The sequence below is a fragment of the Macrosteles quadrilineatus genome, unplaced genomic scaffold (genome assembly GCF_028750875.1).
Source record: "Macrosteles quadrilineatus isolate MER2022 unplaced genomic scaffold, UCM_ALF_1.0 Scaffold_9__3_contigs__length_116548681, whole genome shotgun sequence".
Taxonomy (NCBI): Eukaryota; Metazoa; Arthropoda; class Insecta; order Hemiptera; family Cicadellidae; genus Macrosteles; species Macrosteles quadrilineatus.
The window spans coordinates 23,875,783-23,897,617 of NW_026542602.1; the positions used below are offsets into that span (position 1 = coordinate 23,875,783).

Below are 21,835 nucleotides of genomic sequence, written 5' to 3' on the forward strand. Positions count from 1 at the left end.
GTTACAGATATGCCAAGGTGGCAATCAATGTTTCTGAACCAATTGTCCCCTTCCGAGAGACGGTTGTTCCCCCTCCAACTGTAGATATGGTAAATGAAGCCATTCAAGACCAACAAGTCGTAGGAAAAAAGGTCAGTTGTATGGGTAAACCTAAATGTATAGTTCGGCCGCTTAGAAAACGACCTCCTCTAGCATTGGTTTAGCATCAGCGCGCAGGTCGTTTTCTAAGCGGCCGAACTATAGTTTGATTTTTCAAATTAAAATAATGTTTTTCTCACTCATAGACTTTTTATTTCAGGTAAATTAATTTAGAGTCAGTTGTTTGACTAGAACTACCCAAGCATAATTGTTCAGGGGGTGCTAACTCGATTGTAGAAGGCAAATCTATGTTAATCTAAAAATTTTAATTACTCTAATGAGTAATGACTTTTTTCAATCCTGTACTTCTATACAATACAAAATAGTTTGGTGATTGTTTGGAGTCCATTGAAGAACATAGTTAAAACTAACGTTTTGTCAATTCTCGATATTCATTCTTGATACCACCGATTTGCGGGAGACAATGATGATGTCTACACGACCCAGGCAGGTGTTCAGAATTTTTCTGTGACTACGGAAGATTATGATAATGTCAACTAGAACTGTAGGAGATGTTCATGATTTTGTCACTATTGAGAAAGTCCATGATGATGTTTACAAAACTGCGAGTGGTATTCAAGATTTGGCCATGCTCATGGAAGGTGATGTTAATGTTTCTGTGCCTGCTAGAGATGTTCAATATTTTGCTACTAACCTACAACACAACTCTGATGATTTCGTCACTGCTGAGAGGTATTCAGGATTTTTATACGATTTATGGGATACGATGATAATGTCTACACAACTTCAAGAAATTATCAAAATTTTGCCTTGATAGCTGAAGACTAATATTTTATCCACACAGCCATAGGAGATTTTCTGGATTATGCCATTATCGCTTGAGACAATGGTGATGTTTCCGTTACCACGAAAAATGTTTAATATTTTGCTCACATTGTGTGAGAGGTTGATGATGTTTCTGTTACCGCTAAGATATTTCCAAGGCTAGCCGCTATCCTGGAAGACTGTTATTGGTTTGAATTTAAGTGAGCTGGTTAAAATGTCATTGACTGCCAAATTTTTTTTTTTTTTTTACTTAAAAACATCTCTATATCCCTAAATCACTTTGTGTATTGACATAAAGTCAGGGTTGGTGTAGTAAAACCAATATATGAAGTTTTGTAAAATAAAATACCCCCGCCGCAGCAAACCTGCAGACTAAGCAAATTTCCATTTAGGCCTACCTGATTTGACCTGTAATAGACAAAATGATCAAATCCCTCACTAAACAGCTGCTTACTTACATTAGCAGTAGGGATGGACGGGTCCCGAAATTTCGGGAATTTTTCGGGAAAAAAATATTCCCGATTATCGGGACGGGATTACATTTGACTCGGGAATTTTTCGGGACGGGATTTGGTCCGATCGTCGGCGATTTTTCCGCTACGCGAGTGCCGATAACGCCGTTATTGCGAGCGATAGGTCCGCGAACGCAGGAGACGAAGTCATTTCGACGATTACGACGTGACCGCGGAGTCATAACGACGATCGCGCCGTGGCCGCGATTATTGGACCGACGATCGCACCGTGACTGCGAGTCATAACGACGATCGGGCTGTGACCGCGGAGTCATACCGACGATCACGCCGTGACCGCGAGTCATACCGACGATCATGCCGTGATGGCGAGTCATACCGACGATCACGACGTGACCGCGGAGTCCTACCGACGATCGCGCCGTGACCGCGGAGTTCTACCGACGATCGCGCCGTGACCGCGGAGTTCTACCGACGTTCGCGCCGTTACCGCGGAGTCATACCGACGATCGGGCCGTGACCGTGGAGTCCTACCGACGATCGCGCCGTGACGGCGGAGTTCTACCGACGTTCGCGCCGTTACCGCGGAGTCATACCGACGATCGCGCCGTGACCGTGGAGTCATGCTGACGATCGAGCCGTGATCGCGAGTCATACCGACGATCATGCCGTGACCGCGAGTCATACCGACGATAACCCCGTGACCGCTGAGTCATACCGACGATCGCGCCGTGACCGCGATTCCTACCGACGATGTCGCCGTGACCGCGAGTCATGACGACGATGTCGCCGTGACCGCGAGTCATGACGACGATCGTGCCGTGACCGCGGAGTCATTCTGACGATCGAGCCGTGATCGCGCGTCATACCGACGATCATGCCGTGACCGCGAGTCCTACCGACGATAACCCCGTGACCGCGGAGTCATACCGACGATCGCGCCGTGACCGCGGAGTCATTCTGACGAATCGATCATGCCGTGACCGCGAGTCATACCGACGATAACCCCGTGACCGTGGAGTCATACCGACGATCGCGCCGTGACTGCGAGTCATACCGACGATCGCGCCGTGACCGCGATTCCTACCGACGATGTCGCCGTGACCGCGAGTCATGACGACGATGTCGCCGTGACCGCGAGTCATGACGACGATCGTGCCGTGACCGCGGAGTCATTCTGACGATCGAGCCGTGATCGCGCGTCATACCGACGATCATGCCGTGACCGCGAGTCCTACCGACGATAACCCCGTGACCGCGGAGTCATACCGACGATCGCGCCGTGACCGCGGAGTCATTCTGACGAATCGATCATGCCGTGACCGCGAGTCATACCGACGATAACCCCGTGACCGTGGAGTCATACCGACGATCGCGCCGTGACTGCGAGTCATACCGACGATCGCGCCGTGACCGTTAGTCATCCCATGATGTGCTAAAGGTTGATGCGTAAGCTTCGGCCTACATCATGGGGCCCGGGTATGTCCAGAAGGATAGGTACCGGGTATGCAGTCAGGGGGCTTCGGCTCTCATGACAACAAATGTAAATGTAATAAATGACCGTTAGTCATGACGACGATCGCGCCGTGACCGTGAGTCATACAGACGATCACCCCGTGACCCGCGAGTCACAAGTCTCTATAGGTACCTGTAAATTGTTACCCATTTTTTGGTTTTTATAGATCATTGCCACAAATGGTAAAAATTGATTTCGTATGTCTTTTTTGGTAACTGCAATACAGTACTTTCTTTCTATGCACAGAAAAAAATCCCGTCCCGTCCCGTCCCGAAAATCGGGAAGGAAATAAAAATCCCGTCCCGTCCCGTCCCGAACTAAAAATTCAATCCCGTCCATCCCTAATTAGCAGGATTGGAAATAAGCTGGAATTTGTTTTGAGAGCTTATCTTTACATGAAAAGCATTTTCCCTTTTTTTTATCTTAGTTTTTTAGCTACATTAATTTTCATAGGTTAAGTTAATGATAAATTATCTTTTTTCAGGAATCGACAGATGAATCGGTAGGCGAAGGTGGACTAGTGACAATAGTGACCCCCAACAAACAGTCTGTAGTGAGACTGAGGGCAGCTCCTCTACCCCAGGACATCACAGATCTGCTAGAGAACAACCTGGAGCTGCTGAGGACACTGGACAGGTACTCAGCAGTGATGTCTCTTATTGGCTAGTTACTGATGTGTTTGAGGGTAGGTGAAGGAGGACTGTACACTCCCAACAAACAGTCTGTAGTGAGACTGAGGGCAGCTCCTCTACCCCAGGACATCACAGATCTGCTAGAGAACAATCTGGAGCTGCTCAGGACACTGGACAGGTACTCAGCAGTGATGTCTCTTATTGGCTAGTTACTGATGTGTTTGAGGGTAGGTGAAGGAGGGCTGTACACTCCCAACAAACAGTCTGTAGTGAGACTGAGGGCAGCTCCTCTACCTCAGGACATCACAGATCTGCTAGAGAACAATCTGGAGCTGCTCAGGACACTGGACAGGTACTAAGCAGTGATGGGTCTTATTGGCTAGTTAGTGATGTGTTTGAGGGTAGGTGAAGGAGGGCTGTACACTCCCAACAAACAGTCTGTAGTGAGACTGAGGGCAGCACCTCTACCTCAGGACATCACAGATCTGCTAGAGAACAATCTGGAGCTGCTCAGGACACTGGACAGGTACTCAGCAGTGATGTCTCTTATTGGCTAGTTAGTGATGTGTTTGAGGGTAGGTGAAGGAGGACTGTACACTCCCAACAAACAGTCTGTAGTGAGACTGAGGGCAGCTCCTCTACCTCAGGACATCACAGATCTGCTAGAGAACAATCTGGAGCTGCTCAGGACACTGGGCAGGTACTAAGCAGTGATGGGTCTTATTGGCTAGTTAGTGATGTGTTTGAGGGTAGGTGAAGGAGGGCTGTACACTCCCAACAAACAGTCTGTAGTGAGACTGAGGGCAGCTCCTCTACCTCAGGACATCACAGATCTGCTAGAGAACAATCTGGAGCTGCTCAGGACACTGGACAGGTACTCAGCAGTGATGTCTCTTATTGGCTAGTTAGTGATGTGTTTGAGGGTAGGTGAAGGAGGGCTGTACACTCCCAACAAACAGTCTGTAGTGAGACTGAGGGCAGCACCTCTACCTCAGTACATCACAGATCTGCTAGAGAACAATCTGGAGCTGCTCAGGACACTGGACAGGTACTAAGCAGTGATGGGTCTTATTGGCTAGTTAGTGATGTGTTTGAGGGTAGATGAGGGAGGGCTGTACACTCCCAACAAACAGTCTGTAGTGAGACTGAGGGCAGCTCCTCTACCTCAGGACATCACAGATCTGCTAGAGAACAACCTGGAGCTGCTGAGGACACTGGACAGGTACTCAGCAGTGATGTCTCTTATTGGCTAGTTAGTGATGTGGTTGAGGGTAGGTGAAGGAGGGCTGTACACTCCCAACAAACAGTCTGTAGTGAGACTGAGGGCAGCTCCTCTACCTCAGGACATCGCAGATCTGCTAGAGAACAATCTGGAGCTGCTCAGGACACTGGACAGGTACTCAGCAGTGATGTCTCTTATTGGCTACTCAGTGATGTGTTTGAGGGTAGATGAGGAAGGGCAGTACACTCCCAACAAACAGTCTGTAGTGAGACTGAGGGCAGCACCTCTACCTCAGGACATCACAGATCTGCTAGAGAACAATCTGGAGCTGCTCAGGACACTGGACAGGTACTAAGCAGTGATGGGTCTTATTGGCTAGTTAGTGATGTGTTTGAGGGTAGGTGAAGGAGGGCTGTACACTCCCAACAAACAGTCTGTAGTGAGACTGAGGGCAGCTCCTCTACCTCAGGACATCACAGATCTGCTAGAGAACAATCTGGAGCTGCTCAGGACACTGGACAGGTACTCAGCAGTGATGTCTCTTATTGGCTACTCAGTGATGTGTTTGAGGGTAGATGAGGAAGGGCAGTACACTCCCAACAAACAGTCTGTAGTGAGACTGAGGGCAGCACCTCTACCTCAGGACATCACAGATCTGCTAGAGAACAATCTGGAGCTACTCAGGACACTGGACAGGTACTCAGCAGTGATGTCTCTTATTGGCTACTCAGTGATGTGTTTGAGGGTAGATGAGGAAGGGCAGTACACTCCCAACAAACAGTCTGTAGTGAGACTGAGGGCAGCTCCTCTACCTCAGGACATCACAGATCTGCTAGAGAACAACCTGGAGCTACTCAGGACACTGGACAGGTACTCAGCAGTGATGTCTCTTATTGGCTACTCAGTGATGTGTTTGAGGGTAGATGAGGAAGGGCAGTACACTCCCAACAAACAGTCTGTAGTGAGACTGAGGGCAGCACCTCTACCTCAGGACATCACAGATCTGCTAGAGAACAATCTGGAGCTGCTCAGGACACTGGACAGGTACTCAGCAGTGATGTCTCTTATTGGCTAGTTAGTGATGTGTTTGAGGGTAGATGAGGAAGGGCAGTACACTCCCAACAAACAGTCAGTAGTGAGACTGAGTTGTGCTGAGCTGTGACACTGACATGTCCACACGCTCCACTCAATGTCACGTCTCAGTGTTTTTGTTATAGTGCAAATGTTGGTTTTACGCCCGGAATATGTTTGGTTTGTGTTTTGCAGCACACCTGCAAATCCGGATCGAATCTCCGCTCTGAAACATGTGTTCGTCATAAGGACTGTCATCCGTACCTGTCAAGACTTTGTGTTTGTTATTTTGGTTTGGATGTAGCTTTCACATTCGTGTTGTGTATTAGTTTTTCTCATATTTTTGTCTTTGCAGTCCTTCCACAGTCTTATAGATTTTAGGTAGGGATGTGGGACGACCACTCGCACTGTCACTATGTGGGGGCATGCTGTTGCAGTTGCTTGTCTGGGGACGGTGCGAGGAGCCGGCTCAGTGATATCGGACACACACACATAATAGACATGAATTTGAACGTATAGTGTCTTTGACCTTTGTGCTTCAAAACAAAAAAGTAAATCACTCCCAGGTCTAGGTCTTACCATGAGACCTATGTTGATAGCTTATCCCCTATATGAGAAATTGGCTTAAATGCATAATTAATCTACATAATTCTCTTATTCACATAATTTTAAAAACTGAAAAGTAGTTCTTTGTCTGAAATTCTAGTCGTGAGCTTCTATTTCAGTTTAAGCTGCCTGCAATATAGAATATATAAAAACATTGATGCACTTATATTAATAATGTATTATTTTCCTAGAGCACATAATGTACGTGCAGAGATGGCTGAAGGAATCAACAAACTCTCTTTGGATTCTTCAACAGCACTAGACGAAAAGACTAAAAAGGTATTTTACACTTTCATTGTCAAAATTACTTCATTCTTTCAAGCAGTTAATTCTTCCACTACAATGTCTCCTCATAGTTTTATTTATTTCTGCCAACAATTTTGATCATACTGTTTATTACAAAAAAATGTCCCACTTCTAAAACTATCGATAAAGTGTTTTGCAACATGTTTTCTTCAGAATTGTTTTTCTATCTAATAAACAATTCTGGTTTTTTCAGGCTGTGGAGGCATTCAAGAATAATATTGCAGAAATGTTTGAAAAGCACGGTGGTGAATGGAGTAAAAAAACTGTAGAAGAGATTTGGAGTTTTGGACCAAGAAGGTGCGGCCCTAATATACTCATCAACAGGATACCTGGTGAGATAAATATTTTAGACCGTCCCACCTTAAATAAACTGTGTCGGGCTTTGGTGGAAGGGGATGGCATCAGTGAGCTTAATAGGGATTACAAACAGCACCTGTTTTGCTTCTCTTTATACTTGCATAGAGGAGAAGGACACAGATTTTTTCTTTTTTTTTTTCTTTTAATTTGGTAAAATGGACATACTCTTGGTGAAGTGTTTTCAAATATATAGAAATATATGTATAAATCCTGTGTCAATCGGTTAATCTTAACGAGAGAAGAATATCTGAACCACTTTCAATATCTGTTCAGATTATCCTCTCGCTGAAGTTTCTATTTTAACACTCTTAGAAGTTGTTTAGCTAACTATTTTTTTTTAATTAAAAAGTCCTCACTTTTTACCTTTTACATTTTTCAATAGAGCACAGTGGCCGGAATGTATGGAGTGGGGAGAGTAAGCAAGGTTGCCAACCCTCACTGCTTGAGTATGATAGCAGTTTTGTCAATGGTTTCCAGTTGGCAACACTGGCCGGTCCAATGTGTGAAGAGCCGATGATGGGGGTGGCTTTTGTAGTGGAGGACTGGACAATAGACTCAAGTGCAGAGTCGAACACAAGGTATGTGAATATATTTTCTAAAGTATTTTATATAATTTTTAAACTACTCTCAGAAATTGGTTGCAGGCAGGAATAGGCTACATTAATCAATAAAAAATGTGATTCGGTTGGACAACAATTTTTCTAGTTTTAATTCTTTTTTATTTTTATTTTTTAAAAGGTTGTTGGCCTCTTTCAACCTTGCATTTGCCCGTCCACATAGACTCTGAGCCTGTACCTCGCTGCCTTGGGCCCAAAGTCTGTGACGCTACTGACTGAGCCTCCAAAAATACAAATTTTGTATTTTTTATAAAAAGATAGGGCATTTGCCAGGAATTATTAAGGAAAGTGGTTGAAAAAATGGTCAGTGACCACGAAAATTTCTACTTTTAATTTTGTGATGTTTTATGTGTCTCTATGGACTTATTTAAAGGTAAGCCTGCTTTCCTGTCAATTTCCTAAATTTTGTATTTTGAAATCCATGAAAAATTTTAAATCTTTCTTGTTGTTACAGTGGAGTGTTTGGGCCTCTGTCTGGACAGATAGTGTCGGTTGTCAAGGATGGTTGTAGGAAGGCATTTCAAGCTCAACCTCAGCGACTCATGGCTGCCATGTACAGCTGTCATATACAGGCCAATGCAGAAATTCTAGGTGAGTAACTTTAATGTTTCATTAGCATATTATTTTTACCTATATTTACTATTTAGCAATGTGGCCTGTGTCTGTTGTACAAAATGAAGAAAACTAGGCTAGGTTAAGAATCTCATTAAAGACGTCTGCCCAAGAAAAACCGAACTCTTTCCATTTAAGAAATACATATTTAGTATTTACATTTACTAAACAGCTGTGCTGCCGTGATAAGCTCGACATTTTGCACATACTCATCATAGACAAAAATACTGTGTTCACAGTCCAACACTCAATGGCTAATAAAATGGCGTATACAGGAATGAATTACACCTTTCCCTACTCACAACAATAACCATCACATAAAAAACTTCCAGTTCCTGTTGGTCACCCTATAGGTTTTAGTCCTTGTGGCAGACCTGCATGAAAACTCTCTCCTCTTGCTCAATTGTAAATCAAGAGCAAATGTTTTTGACGTTGCCCAGGTTGTATTGGGCAAATTATCTACATTAAAAGATGCTGGAACATGAGGTGATTTGCTATTGGAATGTTTTCCTGCAGTGTAAGTCTGGGGACAGAATTTTTCTATATTCTCTTTATAGTGACTATTAAATATTAACCTCAGGAAGAGAAATATGACTCAAAGGGAAACGAGGGCTTAAAAAGAGGAGTGTGTAACTTATTAACGTATGTAAGTTATTGCTGTAGATAAAATAAATGATACATTTTAAGAGGCAGTATCCGTACATGAACCCACAACGATGCTTCCTTAATTTCACTGTCAGTCACACTACAGATTTTCCCCCAAAGTGATTCTTCAACACTAGATTTGTGCATGGGTGAACTCTGTGCTAACCAGGCTTTTGTTACAAGTTGGCAAAGCGATTTTGTCAGCACAAATGGAACTGAACTTAAGTTAATGAACTTCATCTGTGGGAATTAAATTTCTATACAGAAAAAAATTAAATAACTGCAGAGCGAGAACTGTCCCATTGTGCATAATATAACAGGAATAGAATTTTATATTTTACAACAAATGGCCACAAGAGGTTAAAAAAATCAGCGTAACAACTGAAGCAAAATTTATTTCACATTTGTTTACAAATCCCACTAAGCTTAAGATAATAAACCCTAAGATCAGAGGAGATGTAAACTGAAAATCCTCAGCAATAAATAATATATTTACCACAAATATTTATAACTACCTTATAGTACAGATTTTTTCTTGAAAGATTTTTTGAAAAAAAAAAAACATAGACTATTATTCCCATTTTTGGCCATTTAGATGCGTAAGTATTAAGAATGTTAAATGTAACTTAAATTTAAATGTCTGATATGTTTGTGTGTTAAATGTGTGATGTAACAAATCTGTTGTGATGAATAAGATTAAAACTTTGATTGAACATAGTTATTACAATCAAGTTGTTGTAAAGCTGAAATTATAAACTAAGTTATATTAATAGGACATTGAAATTGTATCTTTATATTTAAGTTTACACAATAATTGTACAGCAAAAGTTTTGTACTTTTTAGTGAAATATGAATGTTTTTATGAACAGCAAATCTTCATTGAGATAATGCTTTGATAATACACTTTTTGATTTAATTCTATTTTTACCATCCAAATAAATTTATTAAATTTAATTATCCGAGAGCTAATAAAAAAGGAAACTTGAATTTCATTTCATATAAAGTCACCGGTGGGTACTTAGCACATGATTAAAGATTTATTTTTCATCGCTATTAAAACATTTATATAAACTTATTCTTTTGAACTATTTCTATTCCTAATATTAAGAAAGTTTTATACAAATTAACTTAATTCCATACTAATAAATATATATACAACTATAACTAGGTTCTAGGATATAGAATTGTATCTTTAAATAATCTATGACTATGTATATTAAGGATCATATTTATTCAAATTGTTTCATGGAAACATTAAAATCTTTATCCCATTATCTAAGTCAAATGTTTATATAAACAAATTTCTTGGAAATATGTTTATAAATTGAAAAAAATTACCTGGGAACTATAATTCCTTTATAAACATACCTAAAATACAATAAATTTTATTTAACTAACCTAAATGTTATCGATTTTAATCCTAAATAATAAATAGTATAATTTGTTGAAAAACACAGGGATTTTAAAGCTACTCAATACACATTCTTAGTTTCTCACAAGTTACCCGTGTTTTATTTGGTACTTTTTGTAGTAGCCTATACAACCTTTATGCAACCTGTTGATTTGCCAGAAATAAATTAAAATTTTTCTTAAGACGGTGACACACTATCGATCTTTTCCCCGATCAAGACCCCGAACCGAGCAGGGAGAAGGGAGATAAATATACGCAAAATTTCACTCCGAACATTTCCCCGAACAAGACCAAGACCAGACGAATTGTACCGAGCGCGGCAAAAGGGAGTTTAGAGAGAGATGGAGAGTGTGTGCGAGTGAGAGCGCGTTAAAAGTCGCTTTTTGAAAACTTGTCTCAAAAATAAAATATTCTAGAAAGTATGCTTATATGTATTGATGTGTATTGATATGTGTGGACTGATATGTATTGAGTTATATGTATTGACTTTTATTGGTTTTATTCATTGGATCATTTTTTTATAATATTAATGTTTGTATTAATTTTGAAAGAATTTAAAACAACATCAATTACTTAATTCACTTTAATATTATTGATATAATTAATTTAACGGTTTCTACATTTTCAACCTTGACCAAACAAACCACAACATTACATCTTAAATGATCATAATATATAACGGCAACATATTACCCAACATTTATTTATTTTACCAATTAAAGGGTCTAATTGCCATATTAAATTATAACTCAACGCTAGCACAGGCGGCCGCTCGGTGCGGCGCTCGTGACGGCGTACGGGGCAAAAATGTACCGTGACACACTATCGTACATCACTCCGTACATCGGACCGATCTTTTCTTTGATCTTTCGCCAAAAAACTGCCTCCAGAGCGCTCGTCTCCGTGCTCGGCCTGATGTCTGGTTCGCCGTCTGGATCGGTGTATGGACCTGTGACACACTATCAAACATGCTCCCTTTGACCTCCCCTCTCCCTTCTCCCTGCTCGGTTCGGGGTCTTGTTCGGGGAAAAGATCGATAGTGTGTCACCGTCTTTACATGTGCTACAAAGTTTTGAGTTGTTCAAAGAACTTAACAGAACTTGAACAGAACATTTTTTGTTGGCAATATAACAAGACAACTTAGAGTACGGTAGCTAAAGGAAAAGTTTTGTTGAGTTTTTAATTATTGTAATTATATAACCTCACTAACATTAAGGGCAGCTTTTACAAAATGTGATCAATACATTTTCTACAACATATTATAGCCTAATGAAGCTTTTCTTCTGATACATATAATACTTGTTTTAATGGAAAACTGGCAGTTAAATTCATGCACTTTATTAAAGTGACAATCAAACTATTGTCTGTCCCGTTGTTATCACACAAGGTGTTTAGGCTCTGCAGTCCTTATCACATGGAAGGCTCAGTCTAAGGGTAGTGTCTTCATCATTTCAGACACCTTATCCCAAGGAAATGGTGGTTTTGGACCTGTCAAACAAAAAAAAAACCTCATATTAGGCTACTCAAGTCAAAAAAAAAAAATAATATATATTTTTTCCACAACAGTTTTACAAACAAAATGACAAGTTTTAATTTATGCTACATAATTATTTTATTTACTTTAATAAACATATTAAAGTAATTAACAAAAACTGGAAAACTTTAATACTAATTTAAAAGATGTACCTTCCGATGAAAATCAAGTGTTATGGAAAATTCTACAGTGGTCTGTGCATAGATTTGAGTTTTTAAGAATGAATTTATTTTTTTTCATTTCTGAGCTGGATTAATTTAGGGGAAAACATTATTATTGGCTGATGGAAACTTTGAGCTGGATTTGATAAATATTTTAAAACATGTAAAACAATTTAGGCCTATTTCATATTTAGTTACAATAATTGATGTTAAACTAAAGTTACAGTAGAAGTACTCTAACCCAAAATATAATTGGAAAACAATATCTTTGGTTTGCAATTGATTTCTTATTTCTCCACAGAAGTGCTTGTATAAAAAAATTCAATATTTAAGTAATGAGTTTTTACTTTCATTAATAAAGCTTCTACAATTTTAACTTTTCCATCATAAGGTGTAGGTACATATTGGATTTTTTACTCAAATCAGTAATTGACTGGTAAAAGAATACAATTTAACAATCATGGATCAAAACAATAATTGATGTGATGTATCTGGGTATTCTTACTTCTATAATGTGGTAAAATACTATTACTTAATCATACTATAACTCTTGTATATTTCTGTATACAGGTACTAAAGTATTTTTCTTTTATTTAATCACATCATTCTATTGTTTTTATTTTATTCAGTCTAACTTATTATTTTTAAAGTTTTAACGCAAATTCACTTCTCTTTTTGATAAAAAGTTGAGCTTCTGCTATTATTTTTAACCACTAACATATAATAATAAAATTAATATAATGTTTATGACCTACCGACCAAAAGCTTTTTATCAAGGAGCTTTTTAATAATGACTTAATCAACAATCCAAACACAGTTATATCCATTTTGGGTTAAAATAACTGTACAAATGTAGGAGAAAACCATAGAGCAGTGAACAAAATTTAAAACAAAAATAATCTCTACAGGTCATTTAGGTTTGTATCTAATTTGAGAACAGCTGGATATTGCTTTGAGATGGGCAAAGCAAGTAGTCAATTTGCAGTAAATTACAGGATCTTGATAATTAGATGCATGCAATGGCTTCCTACAGACTTATTTGAATGGCTACTGGCCTAGCTGTACAGAAGCATAATTTGCTTTTGGAAAATACATTCTTTTTTTAACAAAGCTAAAAAATCACTATTATTTTGGTCTAAGGCAGTCTTATAATATAAAATTGTCTTTATTTAAATAAAGGGATATTTATAACTATTTGTATATTAATATTCCTATATGTGAGACACATTGTCTTTTATAAAAATAAAAAAAAACATTCAATTAACTTATTGAACTATTATTATTTATTGCTTGCGCCCCAAATTTTTTGTTTTAAATCTTACAAGTATTTATTCTCTCCACATATTCATAAATTATTTTCTATTTTTTAGTTCACTTAAAAACGTGGTATTTTTAAAAAGTCCTTTTATTTATAAATTAGTTTCTACTTTTTAGTCTTTAATGTGTAAATATGTTAAAATAGTTATTTGTATAACTAGTGGGCGAAGTGGCACTTTGCTGCACATGAGAGAAATGTTTATGCACAAGCCGTAGGCAAGTCAGTTTCCACCTGTGTTACACATTATATTTTACCTACAGTTACTATAAACCATATAAATATTTAGTCTTCCAAACACTGTACAACACGTTTTTTAGGTTTGGTTAAATCCAAACATTGAACGAAATGGGGAACGCTGCACACCAGCTGATCGTAGTCGTAATATCTTTAAGTGATGCCAACTTATTTTCAAGCGTACACGAATTACGTCCATAATAAAAAGTACACTGCTCTGTGTTGTTTGGCTGAAAACGCCAAAGTAAAAACTGTGCGCCAAAGTAAGGCTTTCTGTACTATAATCTGTGCAAGGAAGCCCACTTTGTCGGGTGACTGTAGGAAAAATCTATTTTATATGGCCTGTTAATACATAACTAAAACCTTTTTAACTGTAATCAGATGTTGTTGCTACTACTATTCTCATAATCATAAAACTTAGAATCATAGAATCTCTCGGGAGCAGAACCTGTACCTCTTAACCTCTGATCTTTGAACAAAACTGTCAAAAGTATTTACACCTGACTTCAATTGATATATTAACATTCTTCCATAATGTAAACATTGAAAATTTGGAAGCCTATGTGGCGTAGTCCAAGGGAAATTTGAAAATAAAATGATTTAATATTGCATTGTCATCCATTTGTGAGCTATGTTTCAAGTTTCAAGTCTCTAGCTCATCATAAAAACAAACTTATATGGTTTTGGAGAAGATCCCCCATAGATAGACTAGTTTCTTATCACCAAGAGGATTATCATTTATGGTTTACTTGACTAGAATAGATAACATTTTTATTATGCTGACACACCAGGGTGTGTATTTTATGGCATGAGTACTATGGCAGCTAATGATTATTGAATGAATGACAACATTTTTACACAAAAAGATCAACTGGTTCTTTAGTCAGGATAAATTAAAAGCCCAATGGTCAAGGATCAGGTTCCGATTTCGAACCATTAAAAAGATTTCAACTTTGCTTAGCATCGAACCAGGAACCATCTGATAACTAGGTGATTGGTAGAGCCACATCTACCATGTAACCTAAGTTTCCAACTACCTCTGATCCTCAGACTCCTGGTGTAGCGCATGGGTCGACCTCTCCGCTTGGTAGAGTTGCTGGCTTTGTTGACACACATCATTCCATACACTCGTATCCCCGGCACACTGGCATAGGTGGGCTGATCATGACTCATGGGGCCCTCTGTGTATAGAAACAGAAGTATTTGAGTGGAAATCAATAGATTGGCTTGTTGTATTTGCTTACTTTGAAATGAAAAGGTAGCTGTATATCACCATCATGTGAAAATACCTGGTTAAACCTTTTTCATCGATAGGCCCTACATTCATTACATTTTTACTGCATTGAGTATCAATAAAGTCTGTCATATTAATTGTAAGATAATTATATTATCCTGTTATTATTAGGAAATATCTCTACAACTTGTTTATGAGTCAAAAATGGGTTATGCATAACATCAGTGGCAGTTAAAGGGGGGGGGGCTATAGGGGTGACCCTGGAAATATAAATTTAAATATAAATTTTGTCATTAAAACATAACAGAGGTTTTTGGACTCGGTTATAGACGTTAAAATTGGCTTTAAAAAGTCACAAATTGGCTTCAAAAATAGCAAATTTTCCTGGGAAGGACCCCCCTTGACAAGAAACCACATAACATAGACACACAAATATGGCTTACATTTATCTGAAATCCTAGTTTAAATAAATATAAAAAGAAACAGAATTTTACACATTTTAGTCATCATCGTAAATTGTGTTCAAACTACATTTTTACATTATCAACAAGATGAAACTTTAAAATCTTGGTCTTCAGGAAATGACAGTGACGATAAATTGGCAAAGTTAGTGGCCGAAATTTTGGATGCATTGTGACAAGGATTTTAAATGTAGTTTGTCCTGATGTTGGATTGCTGCTATGCATCTGAAATGTCGGCCATTATCTTCACCTATTGAAGGACACAATCATCTAACAAAGACCAAGGTTTGACTGTCCACTTTGTCCTTGGAAGCTGATTAAGAACAGATGGGACTTTTCACTTTACCAATTCATTAGTTCCATTACCTTAACAAAAGTCTGGAATAATAAGATGTTAACAAATGTTTTCTAGTTTTTTTACTTGTATGCTTAAAAGATAAATCATCAAACTAACCAAGTACGCTGGTGTCAGGACACCGACAGATAACGAGATAGTGTGACTTTCCTGTCCGAATGTTCTGTAGAGCCAGCAGACTCCAGTCTCGAGGCACCCGACACATCCTCATATCAGCTACTGGCTCACATGTCTTGACTAGAGTCAGGATCTGTAGAAAAGGATCAACTTTCAGGATTTGTTAATAGCTACCACAAACAAGTTATTGAATATGCTTTAGAACTTACTGACTTTTTCTCACTTACTCCTGTGGCCACTCAGTTCAAAGTTGATTTTTTGTCTTGCCAATAAGTTTCCTCCATACTCTTCTTGCCTCCAAATGTCAACCTTTTTTACAAGTTTCCTCCGTCTGCTACCTTACATTCTTACTTGATATTTGTTCCTGGTGGATGACCTCCCTTCTGGTTAAACTCGCAATACTATCGTTATCAAGGAATTTTCCTCCCTCTATTTGATCTTCTGTACAAATTACTGAGCTTTAGTACTCTCCAAACCGATTTTGGTATCAAAAGAAAGCTTATAATGTCCTCTTTGTAAGCAATACAAAATTTTGTCTTAACTCACAGTAGTTTTCATTTAAATAATTGTTTTATTGAAGCATGTCGTAAAAATCACATTTCAGAAAAGGGACCTCTTGTCGGCCCTATGTTATTTCTCCATTAGATAAGATAAGGTACCTCTTGTCGGGGCAGCAAAATTTGTGAGATATTTTGTTCTCCGTGAACTGAAATTTGTTGTAGTTCTCTAAATTTCCACTAGAATGCAAAGCAATTTTTTTTTTTACTAAAATCTGTTTAAAAAGTGTATAGGCCTATTAGAGGGCAAAATAACATTGAGCGAGAAGAGGTACCTTTTCTCAGACCTTGCAAAGAGGCTAACAAAATGATTTATTTCGACCTTTTGCATCTTCAATTCTATATTGTAACCGATACGGTCATGTTCTATGTTAAATGAGTTATAACATTCGATAAAACCCCGAAATTAGGTATTTTCGACCTTAATTACTTATATCGGCCGTACTGAAAATTTTTCATCTCCGACAAGAGGTCCCTTTTCGCTTTCCACATCACATATTTCTCCTCCAATATTATTTGGCTATGTTGGTACCATAGCTTTGGTCGCTTTCAATGCTATCTATAAAAGTTGGATAAGAGGGGACAATTTGTGTTATTACCTTACTCCTCACGTGACTTTAATTAATGTTTGCAATTTCTAGTTTTATAAATGTATATGAAGCTTTTTTATTTAATAAATACATAAAACCCCTACAAAAGTACATAAAATAAATAATAAACAATTGCCTAATTTACTTTCCTGTGGATAGTTTACTTGGAAATCGATACTGATAGTTGGTTTTAAATGGCTCAATCTGTTCGGATTTGGTTAATTGCTATTTGCTGGTGAACCAAATTACACCAGAAGAATATATAGTTGAGTCAGACAACCAGTGCTGCACGCTGGAGTGGAGGTACAATTTTCCTGCTACTTGCTCCATTGGCTGTGACATTGTTTGTTTCTGAACCACGCAGAGTAACGGAACTATGCACTATCCATTATCTCATTTACATCTCTCCCTCTCCCAGCTCTTCCTCTCAAATAGTTGCTCTTGATTTATCCTTTATTGTTGAGGAAAACTTATAAGGTATTAAAAGTCAAGACTGAAATTTAAATTTGGCACTTAACTAACACTGCTGTGTTATTTAATTGAGTCTCAGCATTTTGAGATTTGGCCATTAATAATATGATCATCAGAAACCGTTGTTACATTATTATTTGGTACTGGACTAGACTTATTGATACTTGTTTATAACTACTGTAGTGTATTGATTATCCATGCTTTCGCTTCTTATTTTTCTGAGAGTTTTGAGTTGCTGCTGTTCATACCATCAGTTGTGTATTTATTTAGTATCAAATTGACAAGACTTTATCTCCCCCAGCTTAATAACTGTTAGGTGTTATTTGCATACTTAAATGTGACTTTTGATTTTCTACATAAGGAATTAAAGGCAACAAAATATCTTCTTGAGTAATCTTCTGTTGCCAAAATCTAATATCGTAATTACATCTCGCTCTTAATTCTTAAGACAAGGTTTAAAGTCATAAAATCTTCACTGCTCTTTTTACCATTTCCCTGAAGCATTGTACATTTAAATTGTAAATTTTAAATCCGCTTGTTATTAAAGTAATGAGATTTCCACAAGTAGAAAGGCATTCACGAGAGTTTGTATCCTGAAGCATGGATCTACTTTATTGAGTTTACCAATTCCTTCAATTTAAACTAGTCGTTTCCATTACTCGAGGCAATACAGTTTTTGAAATTATATATCCAAGCTTAGAATTATGGTGATTTTTGCCAGCTCGCTTGGTTAGCAACTAGTTATTGATTTAGCAAATTCCACTGGTAAACGAGCGTTCTACATAATGTCTATGGAGGCTTACAATTAGCTTTAAATTACCATTATGAAAAAAAGTCTTGCAATTTAGTGAGTTTTTTAGCTTTGTAAAGATTGTGTGGTCAATAAAGTTCTTTGAGAGATGCATTGAAGATGAAAAATTTAATTTTGTAAACGTAAAATTTATATAATCTCTACCATATGGATAATTGTTTTAGGCTAGTATAGTTCAGATTGATCCCAGTTCAGATAAATAATACTTTTTTAAAATAAAACATTGGCTCTAATAGTTCAGGCTTTGGGGTGTAAATTGACACAATTTTTGATAATAGAAAAATTATGGAATCTCAAACGGCTAAAGCGGATGACGAAGGCGGAATTTGCGGCTAGGTTTTAAGCATATTAAACATTTTGACAATTGGTACCCATCTTCTAATATAAATTTTTGTTCTACTTTTTTGCCCCTTTACATTTTGATCTGAAATTTTTTTCCAGATGATAGGAAATGCACTCATTGTCAGCTTTCTCTTAGACTGTAAACTATACCAACCAACGTTTACTGACCATCAATATTATTAGACTACCAAGGTCTACCGTTTAACTTACTTTATACTAAAGCTTACCTTTCCCTTGGGGTCCATAGTCAACTCTGTGGTGTGTAGATCGTCAGAGTTGAGACTGGCTGAACAAGGTTCTCTATATCGTGAAGGGCAGGCACACAGCGGCTGTGTGTAGTTGAGCCTTACGTAAACTGCGTTACACACCTGAAAACACATCAATATTGGCATCAGACGCTGGATAGAAGATAGCTCAAGCAAATGTTCAGATTACTAGAGTAACTTGTTATAGAAACTCACACCTATTTTACAAAACAAACCTGATGTGATGAGGATTATGGACTTCAAACATTTTTGTAGTAATCTAATGTAAAAAGGTTTGAGGAGGATTGTGACAAAACTGGATAACCTAAAGTAATTAGGTTTTACTTTGATATCAGAGCCATTATCATCAAGCTGGGATTTGAGAATGTTAAGAAGTGACATACTTGATAATCTTGTATCACTCTGTGATTGGTTGTTTTACAACATATAATTTATAATTAATTACAGAAATGGAATACTTCAAACAACAAACTTATTTAAATATATATTTCTGCAACAAAAACAGACAAAGGCTGTAAATAATCAAAACATCCACATTTAGAAAAAAAACATGCATTGGGATGAAAGAAGATAAGTTAATATTGGCACTCATAAAAACATGGTACTGTAGATTTAATGATATCGTAAATTTTCCATTACTGAGTTCTTTATCTGCAATGGCTTTATCTTCGTTACCATGCAAGGACAAGAAACTAAAGTGTAAAAGTTTGATTAAAGAAGGACCATTTCAATTATTATAATGGCTACACATCTTGGAGAGGTTTAGACTGTCTCACCTTAATCTCTTTCAAACAGTATTTTTGAAAATGAAGATACCCCAAACGTTTATTACCAAAACTGTTAATGGGTAATGGGATGAGATTCTGTCATGAAGCATACATTGTTCACGGACATAAATTACTGTTTATCGTCAAACAGCAGTGTAATATTTATTATGATTGTTATAGTAGTTGATTGATCTGACCTGTTGTACAGCACACTCTGGTAGCAGGTAGATGTGTTGGTTGTGAGGATAGTAGTGGTATTTGGTTGGCTTGGTAGCTGTACCTCCTGGTAGCCTCACTGTATCCTGTAAAAGAAAAAATATGACTCATCAGAAGTTTTAAGTTTCCATTGATAATACAACATATTATCTATTGATAATAATATATTATGATAACTTAAATATTTTATTATAGTCCTCGCCACCCTAACTTGAGGCAGCCCAAGGCTGCACAGTGCACACTGCACACCTATATCTAGGGTGGCTTTGGGCTGCCTCAAGTTAGGGTGGCGAGGACTATACTATTGAAACTTTTTGAAAAGAAAGGTGGATATTAGTGTATTCCTTGCATGTGCACATGATTAATTTATCACCCACACAAGAGTTATCTCTCTTGGGCTTGACATCAGGCTGAAACTGGTAGTTTAGTTAGATTTTCTGGAGTTTTATTATACTGTATTCTCTCGAGAACATTTGGGGAACTGATTCGAAAAGTTCCTGGAAAACAAATGATATAAATCTGGATTGTACATGAAAATACTTAAGGTGCGTTACCAGCACAATGCCGCACAAGGAAAGTAAACGAAGCAACTTTCTTCTACACAAGGGAAGTGTTACAGATTAAAATAATGTCGAATCACCAGCTGATCGTGAATATCGGCGGGAACGGTGACAATTGGCGGTAAAAGTGGCGCGCGGTTATCAGAGCGACCACGTGACCGGGGACACTTTCCCTCGACATTAGCCGTGAACACGTCAATGTCAATGTGATTGTGATTGAGCCGACACATTTGATAGTTGATAGTTTGAAACCTTTAGTATGTTTACTTTTCGAAATGTCACCTTTAGTTTGTTCTTTTTTTACTGAGACGTCGACATATTTTGGGTTGCTTGCATGTTGAGCGTTAAAAATGCCATAAATCATGTAGTCTTCATACTTTGAACTTTGCAATTTGATCTAGACAATGGTTATGAAAATGTTATTGGAGAACATCATAACATCTAAAAAGCACTTCACAATTAATTGCAAAATTCAGGTTTCAGTTTTCTTAATGTATCACGCTTTCGTTGTTTATGCACATGCACTTTTCCAGAGCTTTTGAATAGATTACTCTCAAGAAAAGGTTTACACCGGGGAAAATGTCAATCTGAAATCTGCTTTTCTACTTTTTTAATCGACCCCTATATTCATTCCGTAGATGACACGGCATTATGCTTATTTTAAGTGTTTAACCTCTTTTTGAATGAGTTCTGTACAAACAGAATATTTGACAAATACTGTAAATATCTGCGTTAATAACATGGATATTTTTTTACGTTTTAGTCAGCTTTTTCAAAGACCTTTTGAATGGGTTAAGCCTATGGTGAGAAAATGCTCACATGATGATTTGTCTAAATCTCAGTTCAAAGTGTTTTTTTTTCAATCTGTCCTGCACCATACGATTACCATCAGACGTTTATTGAAGTTTCTTTGAAGTGATGTTTTACTTTGTCAACATAGGCCCGTACTAGGAACATAATTTTTAAATGCAACGACTATCTATCTATCTTATTTATCTATGTTTGTTTAACGTGGTTTTTAGCTTTTTCAATGGACCGACATTGTGCATTTACGCGTGTAGAAGAGACGTTTATCTATGTTAGTTTGACCCGAGTATAAAATGGGTGTCCCAGCACGAAAGTGAGATTAGCGACTGGGAACTCACGACTGCAGTTGTGGGACTCACGATAATACAGCTGCTATTGCCTTCCACTTCGTGTGTACCGTGGTACCGTGGCTTGAGACGGCGATGGTCCCAAAATGACGAGGGAATGGTGTCAAATGAATACCAAGTGCCGAAACAGAACTCTTTTCGACGCTGAAAGTTCAAATTCTTCAGCGATCCCGAAGTCACGCACGGTTAGAGTCATTGAGTCGTTTATGGATCGATTATTGAAATGTATTCCCACTAAAAGCTGCTTAATTTTGTTTCGGGATACATTTTCACAAATCTTTGAAACAGAGAAAAGCAG

The 21,835-nt window shown here is 37.9% G+C and overlaps 2 protein-coding genes across 2 annotated transcripts in view; one reads left to right on the forward strand and one right to left on the reverse strand.

Annotated features, from left to right (window-relative positions):
* LOC129003287 (elongation factor-like GTPase 1) overlaps positions 1 to 21,835 on the forward strand; it is a 157,312-nt gene that overhangs the window by 12,810 nt on the left and 122,667 nt on the right. The window contains exons 15-27 of the mRNA XM_054431577.1: positions 8 to 131; positions 3,395 to 3,546; positions 3,595 to 3,720; positions 3,769 to 3,894; positions 3,943 to 4,068; positions 4,117 to 4,242; positions 4,291 to 4,416; positions 4,465 to 4,590; positions 4,639 to 4,764; positions 6,633 to 6,720; positions 6,941 to 7,079; positions 7,487 to 7,682; positions 8,176 to 8,312. Of these exons, the coding sequence (XP_054287552.1) occupies positions 8 to 131; positions 3,395 to 3,546; positions 3,595 to 3,720; positions 3,769 to 3,894; positions 3,943 to 4,068; positions 4,117 to 4,242; positions 4,291 to 4,416; positions 4,465 to 4,590; positions 4,639 to 4,764; positions 6,633 to 6,720; positions 6,941 to 7,079; positions 7,487 to 7,682; positions 8,176 to 8,312 (1,718 nt within the window). The remainder of the gene's footprint in view (positions 1 to 7; positions 132 to 3,394; positions 3,547 to 3,594; positions 3,721 to 3,768; positions 3,895 to 3,942; positions 4,069 to 4,116; positions 4,243 to 4,290; positions 4,417 to 4,464; positions 4,591 to 4,638; positions 4,765 to 6,632; positions 6,721 to 6,940; positions 7,080 to 7,486; positions 7,683 to 8,175; positions 8,313 to 21,835) is intronic.
* The window catches only part of LOC129002411 (uncharacterized), a 58,534-nt gene continuing 48,182 nt past the window's right edge, over positions 11,484 to 21,835 (reverse strand). Inside the window, exons 3-7 of the mRNA XM_054430192.1 lie at positions 19,805 to 19,909; positions 18,802 to 18,942; positions 15,786 to 15,936; positions 14,674 to 14,817; positions 11,484 to 11,877 (exon numbers count right to left, since the gene is read on the reverse strand). Of these exons, the coding sequence (XP_054286167.1) occupies positions 11,813 to 11,877; positions 14,674 to 14,817; positions 15,786 to 15,936; positions 18,802 to 18,942; positions 19,805 to 19,909 (606 nt within the window). The 3' untranslated portion in view covers positions 11,484 to 11,812. The remainder of the gene's footprint in view (positions 11,878 to 14,673; positions 14,818 to 15,785; positions 15,937 to 18,801; positions 18,943 to 19,804; positions 19,910 to 21,835) is intronic.